This window comes from Pteropus vampyrus, unplaced genomic scaffold, assembly GCF_000151845.1.
Source record: "Pteropus vampyrus isolate Shadow unplaced genomic scaffold, Pvam_2.0 Scaffold499, whole genome shotgun sequence".
NCBI classification, from domain to species: Eukaryota; Metazoa; Chordata; class Mammalia; order Chiroptera; family Pteropodidae; genus Pteropus; species Pteropus vampyrus.
Window position 1 is genome coordinate 23,046 of NW_011889280.1, and position 11,541 is coordinate 34,586.

The 11,541-nt window shown below is 59.6% G+C and overlaps 1 protein-coding gene across 1 annotated transcript; it reads right to left on the reverse strand.

The window, feature by feature from the left end:
* Window positions 1-2,201: 2,201 nt before the first annotated feature.
* On the reverse strand, window positions 2,202-10,976 carry PNPLA5 (patatin like phospholipase domain containing 5). Its single transcript, XM_011382979.1, has 9 exons — window positions 10,781-10,976; window positions 10,139-10,371; window positions 8,290-8,355; window positions 7,803-8,012; window positions 6,542-6,602; window positions 5,457-5,642; window positions 4,088-4,220; window positions 2,930-3,046; window positions 2,202-2,268 (listed from the first exon to the last, which is right to left on the reverse strand). The coding sequence occupies exons 1-9, from the start codon at window positions 10,974-10,976 to the stop codon at window positions 2,202-2,204; spliced, it is 1,269 nt and encodes a 422-aa protein (XP_011381281.1).
* Window positions 10,977-11,541: the final 565 nt, after the last annotated feature.

An 11,541-nucleotide genomic window follows, 5' to 3' on the forward strand; every position in this document is an offset into this window, starting at 1 on the left:
AGAGCAGAGCTGGAGGCTCCTTAGAAACCAGCTAGTCTAACCCCTAATTTTAAAGACAAGGAAATAAGGAATTGATTGAAAAAGAACTTGCCCAGCATCACAGAGCAGGTGCACAGTGCAGCTGTGATGGTCTAGGGATCTTTCTGTTGCCCGGAGCACCACCTTGGGTGTTTCCAGCTCTACCACTTAACAATGAGCAAAAACTCTCTGCACCCCAGTTCCCTCACCCATACATAAATTGAGAAGAATAATGCCTGCTTCCCGGGGTTGCTGTGAGAATTAATTGAGATGATGATGGGCTTTGCAAACTTTAAAGTGATGTGTGCTTGTGAGGGTTAGAGGTCCTATTATCTCCACAGAAATAGCAGTAGAGACCTCCTCAGGGCAGGGGTCTGCCTCGGGCATCAGGACACTTTGCAGATCATTGGCACTCAGAAATCCCAGCTGGGGGCTTGCAGCCAGCACAGGAATGTAGCTTAAGAATGGGAGTCACAGCTGTGCCCCATTTCCAGGGTCCAGAGAGGTCCTGAACTGGGACACTGAGAGATAGAGGGTGGTGGACCTATAACTTGAGGCCACAGTGCGGAGTCCAGGGAGGGCTCGAACATCACACAGGACCAGCCCCCATCACGGCTCTCCTGAGTTTTATCTAGACTATCTCCCAGCCAGGGGCAGTGTGGGGTTGGATGGAGGCCCAGCGGCCCTCCTGGTCTGGTGCCCAACACGGAGGCGAAGTGCAGCTGATGCGTTTCACCGCCCCCCCGCCTCGTTTTTCAGGCAGTAATCCCCGCCACAGGGTGTGGTCTGCAAGGAGTGGTTAATTTCTTCAAGGAAGCGGTCCGTGAGGTGTGTGTTGTCTCCATTCTATACAGGGTGACACTGAGGCTCTGAAGGGTGAGGGGATGAACGCTGAGATGCAGAGAGGGACTCAGACTGAGCTCGGCCTGAATTCAGAGCCCAGGATCCCTCCTCTGCTCGGTAACACCTCAGGGGTCTGTGGCAGGAGGATATATAGTGACAAGTCAGGGAACTCTGACAGATCAGAGTTCCCCGGGTCAGTTCCTGGGCTGTCTGCTTTGTCGGTTGGGCCATCTCAGTGTACCCTAAGGGCCTGGCCCGGGGCGAGGTGTGGATTCTGCTCTGAGGACAGGAAGAGCGGTGACTCTCAGGAGAGGCCAGCAGGAGTCTGGTGTCACAGCATCCTCTGCCTGAGGGAGGGAGGGAACTGGGGAGGGGGCGGAAGCACTGCCGCCCCATCGACGCTCCCGTGCAATAAGGGAGGTCCTTGACTGGGACGCTGAGAGAAAGGGTGGTGGACCCATGACTAGCACGCCTGATAGAGGGCTGTGGTGGTGGCAGCCAGAGGCCTTTGGGCACCCCAGCAGAAGCACATGCAGCTGAGATTCCGAAAAGATTTTAATCCCTTTAATCTCTCTTTCCCTCGCCCTCCCATCTCCTGCCCAGTTTTCCCATTGGATGGACCCAGTACGAAGTCGGAGATCAAGGTTGCTGGAGTGGGGCAGACCGAGGGGGTCACCCCTGAGGGCTGGCGCAGGACAGAGAAAGTCAGAGAAAGCATCTGAGTGGAAGCACACCACCCTGTCATTTCCATTTGCTCCCCAGTCTGACATGAGCATATTCTCTGTCTTCCGTGAAGCACTCTGTAAATAGCTCTGCAACAGCACCCGAACCCCTCTTCTCAGTGGATGCCATCCCCAAGTCTCCCATATGGAAATTCCAGAACCAGAATATGCATCTCAGCTCCTGCCTTCCTTTCTTCCTCTGATGAGACAAGGGCAGGGCGACACGGCCGCATAGTGACCTAGGACATACCAACAGGTTGGGCCTCTCCCCAAAATGTACCTGAGCACCAGAGAACTGGCTCCTAGGAGCAGATGCTCCAGAGGGGTTGGTGGGGCCTCCTCCAGCTCCTGGGAGCCACCCACCCACCCACACGGGCTGGGACGAGCGTGTAAGAGAAAAACAGGGAGGCTGCCCCCTCAGCCCTCCATTTGGCCAAGTCCAGTGCTTCCCTGGACAGGCCTGGGCTCCAGAAGGCAAGTCAAAGTCAGGTCTCATGCAAAGGGCACAAAGAACAAGGGCCAAGATGGGTCAGGAGAGGCCGGTCACTGGGCCGGCACAGCTCGGTGCCCCTCAGGCCTGATGGGCGGGGCGGGTGGGGGCTTCTTGGCCAGATCGGGTCAGGGCTTCGTGGCCAGGTCCACAGGGGGAGCTGCCTCAGGCTGGAGGGGGCTGGTGACCAGCAGGCTGCAGAAGAAGCAAAAGCCAGTGAGTACAAGTTGTCAGAGCCTGTGGCTGGGTGAAGGGCAGGATGAAGTCATGTGGGGCAGCCTAGCACACAGTGAGCCCAGGTCATGCTTCTCCCAGATCCTGGGATGAGAAAGGGCCTGAGGCCCTTATCCTGGTTGAGCTGGAGTGACAGGACGTCTAGGTATGGCCCCTCCCTGGGAGTGTTGCACCTGGGAGTTCTTGGTAAGCAGAGGCTATTGTGTAGCTCTGGGAGGACTGTGGTCTCAGCCAGCACAGAGGACAGGTTGGGGAGAGGCAGGTGGCCTCAACCCAGACTCCACACGGGGCACACGGGGAAATCTGGAAAGGTGGCAGAAAGACTGGTGGGGATCTGGCAGAGCAGGGAGGCCACTTGTCCTCTGTGAGCTCAGCCTGTCTCTGTGCGGGGGGAGTGATGACTGCCCCCCACCAGGCCCTGCAGACCAACCAATGTGACAGGTCAGTACTCACATCTGGGCCCAGCACGGGGGCTGGCCCACACGTGCCAGGGGCTGCACAGGCAGATGGACAGAGGGACACGGTGGTGGGGACAGCCTGCCCAGGGTCCAGGAAATCAGCCGGCACCTCCCCTACCCAGTGCGGCCACCCCCGCGCCCCAGGCCCATCTGCCCGCCCTCACCTGACCAGCCCCAGGAGTTGGTCCTTCGTCCTGGAGTAGACCCCGAGGGCCAAGCTCCTCAGCATCCCCTGCATCCACCACAAGTCGTCCGGCATGTCAGGCAGCCACATTGCCAACCTGGAGGAAGGCCCACGGCTCCAGTTGGCTGCACCCGGGCATGGGCCCAGCCAGCACCCCCTCCCTACAGTCCCTGCACCCGAAGCACCAGGGTCAAAGGAAGGGGGTGGGAGTAAGAAGCACCCAGAGGCGTGGGCTCCACTGCAGAGCAGGTCAGACCCATGGGGCACTTGCAGGGGCGCGGGAGTTGGGGAACCACCATGACGGACTCCGATTGGTGGAGGCGGCCAGGCCCTTAGGGTCAACTCCACAGGACACAAGTGGGAAGCACAGAGGAGGAAAGGGGAGGGCTTTGGGGTCGGCTGGCTGGCGGTGCAGCCCAGCTCCCCTGCTCATCAGCTGTGCGACCTGGGCAAGTCAGGGAACCTCGTGGGCCTCAGTTTCCTCAGCTGACAAATGAGAACAGTCACCTCGCCTGCACTTCCATCCTGCTCCCTCCTCCCCAGACCAGCTCCTCCCCTGCCCACTCCACACCTCTGCACCCTCTCCCCGCAGCAGCCAGTGATCATCCTGAGACATGCAGCCCACCAAAGCGCTTCCTTGCTCGAACCTATCTGTGCCACCCACACGGGCCCTACAGTGTCTGCAGAGGGCTGGGTTAGGCGACTATGGCCGAGAAAGCACCTGGCCAGACACCTCCTCAGACTCACCAGACACTGCAGGGCTTCACTCCCCGCGGCACTGTCCTTAGATGAACCTCTAAACCTTACACTAGGCAGACAGTCCGCAGAGTGTAATGTGATAAGCAGAACGTAAGCAGGACTACCACCTCCTTTATTCTAGACCTTCTACCTCTATTATTGCAACCCACACGTAGGTTACAGAAAACACCAAGTATTTACACCGCCTCCCCGTCAGTCCTGTTTCACAGAGGAGACCACCGAGACCCCTCTGAGTCCTTCAGCCAACACCAGGCAGCGTGGGGAGAGCAGCCGGGCCCCGTCCACCGGTGTATCAGCCTCGCTTCCTGCCATGGGCTCTGGTCTCTGCCACGACCCCGGCAGCAAGCCAGGAGTCCCGGGACTCGGGGTGCGGCCTCACCGTCTGGTCTGGAAGTAGGTGTACTGGAAGGGCAGCGTGCAGGGCAGCAAGTGGTACGTCAGCACCCTCCCGAGGCTCGACCGGCAGAAGCGGGCCCAGGGGCTGGAATCCCTCAAGCACGCTTTCTTCAGTCCTGCAAGAGAAGCCACAGCATGCCCGGCCGCCCCTCAGCCAGCCCCTCAACATCAGCTCCGGGCCAGGCAGCCTGAGCCCCTCTTTACCTCGCCCGGCCCCCCACAGAGGAAAATGCAGTACTGAGCAAGCCCCGCCCCCTCAGCTCCTGCTCTCATTACCGTCCCTGAAATGGGCAGGGTGTGTCCCTTTCACCGAAGAGTGAACTGAAGTTCAGAGTGGAGAGGTCGCTTGCCCAAAGACCATTGCCAAGACGTGGCAGGGCCAGGATGGACCCAAGGCCCGCCAGGCTCCCCAAGCTCCTTCCACCTCTTCCGCCCGTCTGGAAAGTCTGCGGCGGCCCCCCAAGATGAGACAGGTGCCCACATCATATTTCCCTCAGCAACATGTCACTAGAATTATTAACCACAGCAGCTGCAGCCACTGGGACCACGACGACCGTTTTCCGAGCCCTCTAGCCCCCGAACTGACCAGAGAGGAAAGGACGAGCATCCTGGCCAGGGCAGAGCCAGGGCCCAAGTCCTCCCCGCACCCCCAGCTGCCCGCCCAGACCATGGCGTAGCCAAGCACACACCACCGACCCTGCTCGGCCGACTCCTTCCACGTCTCACTTAGATGCTGTTCTAACTCACCCCCAACTAGCACTATTACATGCACGTGTGAGGCCCTGGACTTTCCTGCTTTTCAGTTGTGACCTTCGGGTTATCGAGCAGGAGAGCAGGCTGAATGTTCAGAGCAGAACTCCTGGTTCTGTCATCTGCTAGCTCTGTGACCTTGAGTGAGTCATTTAACTTCTCTGGGCTGTGGTTTTTTTCATCTGTACGATGCGCACAATTGAGCACCGCACTCAGAGTTGTCGAGAAGATGAAACGTGTCCAGACCTTCTGGATGCGCCTCTCCTATGTCCCTCGGTACCGCCCGCCCTTTCCTGGACGGGAGACGAAGACCTGGCTTTCTCAGAAACAGACTTGGGTTTGAATCCTCCCACCGTGGGCTTTGAGACCTTGGCGAGTCCCCTCTCCTCTCTAAGCTTCAGTGTTTTCATCGGTGAAACAGGTAAGAAACACGCTTAGGCCCACGGCTGGCACCTGGCACCATACCTGGCACTTAGCAGGTGCTCAGAAAAATGAGTCATAGCCTCTTCCTGAGAGCTATCACCTTCGGGGCAGGTCCCGGTCCCCAGCCCTGCATGCCGGGCACATGCCAGGGGAGCAAGTGCAGGAGTAAGGGACAGTACCAGTCTCCAGCTCCAGCGAGAGCACCTCGAAGTTGGGCACATCCTTGACCGTCACGTTGGGCACTGCCCAGTTGAGCGACAGGCCTGCCTTCTGGCCTTGGTCATGACCAGCATCCTGGGTCTCATCGGCTGGGGCTGGGGGCTCCTTAGACACCAACATCCACAGCACCGGCTCCTTGGTGAGTCCTGGGTCAAGAGAGGGGAGAGATGTGACAGGTCAGCATGTCCGGAGCCTTCTGGTGACAATGACTTCCCTGGCTCTCCACTCTGTCCATACCATCCTCACCCCTCAATGCCCAAACCCAACTCTGATGGACCCATGGCTTGTCCCAAATGACGCCTGCCTGCATTCCCCCGGCCTTGCTCTGCTCGGTGCCCTGTGCACCTTCTAATAGTTAATCAGACCCCAGACCCTGAAGACCCTGTCCAGGGTTCAAATCCTGGCTCTGCCACATGCGAGCTATGTGACCTAACGGCTCCATGCCTCGATTTCCCTCTTCGTGAGAGGGGGAAATTAAGACCCGCTCGATGTGGTTGCTCTGAGAATTAGTTAAGTACATCAAGCTCAAACCCAGTTTGGGCACATGTAAGAGCTCAGCCAACGCTTCCTGCTGCTGTGTGTTTCGGGCCACCGTGTGAGGGGTGGAGGACAAGGGTTCTGTGGTCACATCTCAGCTCTACTGCTTTGAGGAGCATTGCCCTGTGGGATGACATCCAAGCTTCGTAGCTCTGACCTCTCTGCACTGCCTCCAGGAAGCCTTCCTTGTCCACTCCACCCTCCCCCTCCCCAGCTCCCAGGCTGGGTCAGGTGCCTCCTCTGGGATCCCACAGCCCTGAGCATCCCTGGGGAGATGTCCCTCTCTGGGTCTGTCCCCTGCACCAGGCTGTGGGCAGCTCAAGAGCAGGACACACAGCCTGGGTCCTCTCTGGGTCCCTAGCGTCCAACTCAGGCCAAACATAGAACAGTTGCTGACGAAGCGAATGAGTGAACCAAGGTTCATAAAATCTCAAATGCCCAAAAAGCAGGATCCACCTGGCGCTTGCATGGGATGAAATCCCCAGCTCCTGTGGGGGCTGCCACCTACCGCGTCTCTCAAGGAACCTCAGGGCGTCCAGGTAGCCTTGTCGGCATTTATCAGCTGTCATCTGCCAACACACAGGCCAGGGTGGGTTGGGGAAGGCCTCGACCTCCCCTCGAGCTGGTGATCACAGGTCGGAGACTTGTCTTCAACTGGAAGTGAGCCTAGCCCTGTTGATACTCCCCAAAAGACCCTTCGGCAGGGTTCAAAGACCCTGAGGGCCCCCAGCCTGGGAAGGGAGGACCGCAGGACTGCAGGAGAAACGAGTTTTCTCCCCATCCCCCACCGTCATCCTCATCCCAGCCCAGGATGCCCAGGACATTACCTGGTCAATGGGCGATGGGTTCCTTTGCCTGTTTGATATTCATTTCCAGGATCAGCCTGGGATAGCAAAGGAACCCAGAGGCCCTAGGGGGCCCACGCCCGCCTGTCTCTGCCAGGGGACCACTAGTGGGGAAAAGGTGCCTGCCAGTCCACGAAAGAGCTCTGCCCTCTTCGTCGTGTTAGCTAGGATAGCCAGGCCACCTTTCTGAGACCCTCAGTTTTCTTGTCTGTAAACAGGGCTGCGAAGTTCTGTCCACCCCAGGGCTGTGGGGAGGGTCAGAGGCATGAACGTGACCTCGTTTCACAAGTTATAAAACATCACAGGACCTTAAGAGGTGTGAAGGAATAGGACAGGGCCAGGGCGTGCTTGGGGAGGGGGAGTATGTGATGACGATAAACTATGTTGTTAAATTACCTGTTTTTCAGAAACGCCAAGGGGCAAAAAGCAGACAATGTGGGTCTGTTGCACATCTTTTCTGTGCTTACACCTCGCTGCTGTCCAGGGCAGCGACTAAGAGCACGGTCTGGGCTAGCTCAGGATTCGAGACCTGGCTTGGGAGTTTCCAGGCTGTGTGACTTTGAAGAAGTTACTTAACCTCTCTGAGCCATGGTGGCCTGCCCTGGGAAACGGAGATGCCAATAGCACCTTCACACAGAGCCTGATCAGCGGTGCCTGGGCAGAGGCCAAGCTCAAACCCCAGCTCAGCAGAGCTGGCTTCAGTGTGCTGCCTTGACGTGGGGCCAGTCCTAGCTTAACACCTGCCCAGGGAGGGGAAGAACAGTAAGGACACAATGTGAGCCTCAGGCTGTGGTTTCAAGGGCTTGGTTCTAATCGGCCTGAGGCTGTGTGGAGTCTTCTCAGGCACAGAGTCTGACGCAAGCAGCCCTTAACCACGGCCAAGCCTCTGATGCCTTCGAGGCTGGCCGGCAGAATCACACCCACCTCCAAGGTGGGGAAGATGAGGCAGGAGAACCACCGGTATAAGTTCATGGTGGAGATCTGGAAGTTGGCATTGCAGAAATGCATCTCGTGAATACTGGCCGAGGTGTTCGGGGGGCAGATGTCCACTGTCCCAGTGAAGGGCGACACGGTGATGGTGTTGGGGCAGTCGGAGAAGGGCAGAATGTTGCTCAGACCCCCGTCAAAGTAGTGCTGCAATGCAGGGGGGCGGTGCTGCCCTCTCAGGAAGCCTGGCCTCCTCCCACACCGCCATGGAGCCCCTGGCCGAGGCGAGTCTGCAGCCCGTGACCCTGTGGCTGCCCCTGAGTCACTAGACCTGCTCTGGCCTGGGATGCTCTCAGCACCTCAGGAGCAGGGCGTGCCGGGACACAGGGGGAGCTTGAGGAGTGTTGGTATCCCCCACCCACATACCCTCAGCAGCAGGTGCCTCGGACCACTCAGGGCGCAGGGCAAGGCCTTGGTCACTTACCTGCCCTCTGAATTTGGGGGGGATGGTCCCACAGTAGAAAGGAAAGTATGTGGCGCAGATCAATGCCTGGGAAGACAAGAGTCAGCCGAAACAGCCGTTCATCCTCCTAGCGCCCAGAACCTGCTCTGAGCGCTGTCTCTAAGCCCAGCACAGCCCACGGGGTGGCGCTCCTCGTGCCGTGTCCAGGGGAGAAAGCCAGGGTCCGGGACGTGTCGGGTCTCAGCTGAGCGCTCGAGGTTAAGAAGAGACGTGAGCCCAGGCCTTCTCGGCAGCCGCCCTCCTCCTCGCTGACTCCACCCGCCCCCAAAAGGCGAGCGGAGGCACCGGCCGCTTCTCTTGCGTCAGCCTTGTGGGAATCTTCCACCCAGAAGCTAGGGACGTCTCCCCACATGTGTTCCTTGGCCACTGATCCAACCAGATGCGCCTCAGACAAGAAACCTTGACCTGTCTATCCACTTGAAAAACACCATCTACTCTTTCCAGTAGAGGCTCTGACAAGTCCTGCAGTACAAAGGACTCTAAACATAGACCGTGATGCTGCCAGTATTTAGGACTGGATGATTCTCCATTGCAGGGGTGGGGGGCACTGCCCCGTGCATTGAAGGGTGTTCAGTAGCACCCCTTGCCTCTACCCACCAAACGCTGGCAGTGTATACATGCGCACGCACGCCCACACACTGTTGTGACAGCCCCAAACGTTTCCAGGGGTGCCAAATGGTGCCAAAGGAAAACCACCCCGGCTGAGGACGCCTGACCTAGCACTTCCCAGCGGAGCAGAGGGCCCGTCTCCCGGAGCTCTTGGACATCCTGTCCAGTCCTCCCCGGAGACACAGAACCTCTCCTGGCTTTCACTGGGTCGGCACCTCGTTCCCACAGCTTAACAGGAAGCGTGACAGCAGCTGGTGTTTACTGAGCACCTACTATGTGCCAGGACCTGTGCTACGTGCCATATAGGCAAAGATGCTGGAACGTGCTTTGGGGTGCTCAGCTGGCTTTCTTGGGGGGCCACCGATGTTAGCCTGTAGCAAGAGGCTGGCTTCTCCCTGCACACCCTAAGAATTCCAGTCAGCACAGACCCAGAAACAAGCCCCGTGCTGGATGCTGGGGACCCTGAGATGAAGCAGATTCTGTATTGGGGACCCTAGTCTGGGTAGAATGTGAGACCCTGATTGGAGGGGGTAGGGGGTGGGGGGGTGGGGGGGGCAGAGCTGCCCTGCGGGAAGCACAGGCCTCTTGGCTGAGGCCTTTGCAGGGCTGAGACCTGTGTCCCGACCTGTCTGAGCTCACCTGGGGACTCTCCTGACCTCCCCGCCTCCTGCCCCTGCACTCTCTCCCTGACCATGGCATGTCCTCCTGTTTTATTTCAATACTGACAGATGTGGGCACGTGTATCTCACACCTGTCAGACGAGGAGCCCCAACACTTAGCCGAGATCTGGGTGTGTGTGCCTGGCATGGTGGCTGGCCCATAACGGACACTCGATGTCAAAAAGCGCCCGGAGGACTGGCCGGGGTGGGGGCTGGGCAGGCATGCCTCTGGAAAGAGCAGCCCTTGGCGGGGAGGGTGGGCAGGGCCGCGCGGCTCTAAGAAAGCCCGACTTTGCCCCCGTCGCCAGCCACACCCGCTGAGTGCCACGGAGGTGCCCCATCGCAGGCTGGGCTGTCTCCCTCCTCACCCTGCCACCCGCTCTGCGGCGCGACTCTCTCCATTGTAAACCAACTGAGGCGCTGCAAGTTCACCCGCACCCCTACCCTGCAGATGTGTTTCCTCCAGGAAGTGCTTGGATAGGTCAGTTCCAGTCGGAGATGGAGCCCATCAAGGCCCCGGGGCCTGCCCACCAGCAGCTCACCTGGATGACCTCATCGCGGGAGGCGAATTCAGTGACTATGACGTTGTCGCCTTCCGGCCAGCGGGTCAGCGAGATGCCCAGCCTCTGGGAGGCCAGGATGTGAACGTCGGGAGGTAGGGAGCGCTGCAGTAGCCGCTTGATGTACTCGGTGGGATTGAAGGCGGGGTGGAAGATGCCCAGACTCAGCTGCTCCACCTTCTGGACCAAGCCCAGGCCACTGGAGCAGCAAAGGTCTGCAGGCGTGGGGACAGGGTCTTGCCGCACCCGCTGGAAGGCTCTGCCTCCCTGCTGCGCGGGCCGTGGGAGTGGAGGGATCCCTGCTCTCCCGCTCAGAAGTCCTGTGCCCAGCCCTGCGTTCCAATGTTCGGCCCCTCTTTCGCTCCCAAGTAACCTTAGGAATGGTCTTCCCAGCTCTGACCCTCGGATCCCTCTTCCGTGAAAGCGGGTAGCCATCTCCTGAGTCCCCCAGGCTTGCACGGGGAATAAATGGGAGTGCGCGGGGCGGAGAGACCGCTGGCCGCGGCGCAGGGCACGAGGTCCCCAGACACCCCTCTCTCCGCGCGCATCAGCTCCGGTCGGAATCGGCTCCGCCCGAGAGTCCCCCAGCCCTCCCCGCCCGCCCGCGGGGTCCCCGGGACGCACCTGCTGATAGGCCCACGAGGAGGCAGACGGCGTTGAGCGCCCCTGATGAGGAGCCATAGAACCGGCCGGCGCCCTGGAGCAGGCGCGGGGCGCGCTCCCTCAAGCACTGGGTCACGCCCACGTGGTAGAGGCCCAGGAAGCCGGCGCCGGAGAAGGACAGGCTCCAGCTGCCCTCCTCTTGGAAGCAGTTGCTCATGGCGTCGGGGTCCCGCGGCGCCGAGGTTGGAATGCGGCGAGGAGGCGCGGCCAGCGGCAGAGGGCAGGGATGGATGGGGCACAGGCGTGTGGAAGCCTCTCCAGATGTGGCCCAGAAGGGACACTCTTGTGGGAGCCCGGGGCCCCGCCCCAGCAAATGAGATCCCGGGGTCGCTGACCTCCCTCTCCTCCAGATGAGCACCAGGTATGATGCAAACACGGCGACAAGCTGTGGGTGCCTGCCCTAGGTTTGGTTCAGGGCCCCAGACTGCAGTCTGATGTGGCCCCCAGGGAATGGGACCAACACCTGGTCTCATCACTGGCAGTCCAGGTGGAAGTGTCTGCCCCAGACCTACAGATGAGGAAATCCAGGGCAGGAGGGAAATCCAGGGCAGGAGGAAGTGGCAGAGCTGGATCCACAACACCTGGTCTTCGGTGCTGACAGACTTAACTTCTGCAACTGCACTGGTTCAGTGGGCCAGGAATCCAGTGGGAGGCAGGACATCTGGGTCCCGGACTGTCCCCACTACCTGTGGACTTTGCCCTAGCTCCTCGCCCTTTCTGGG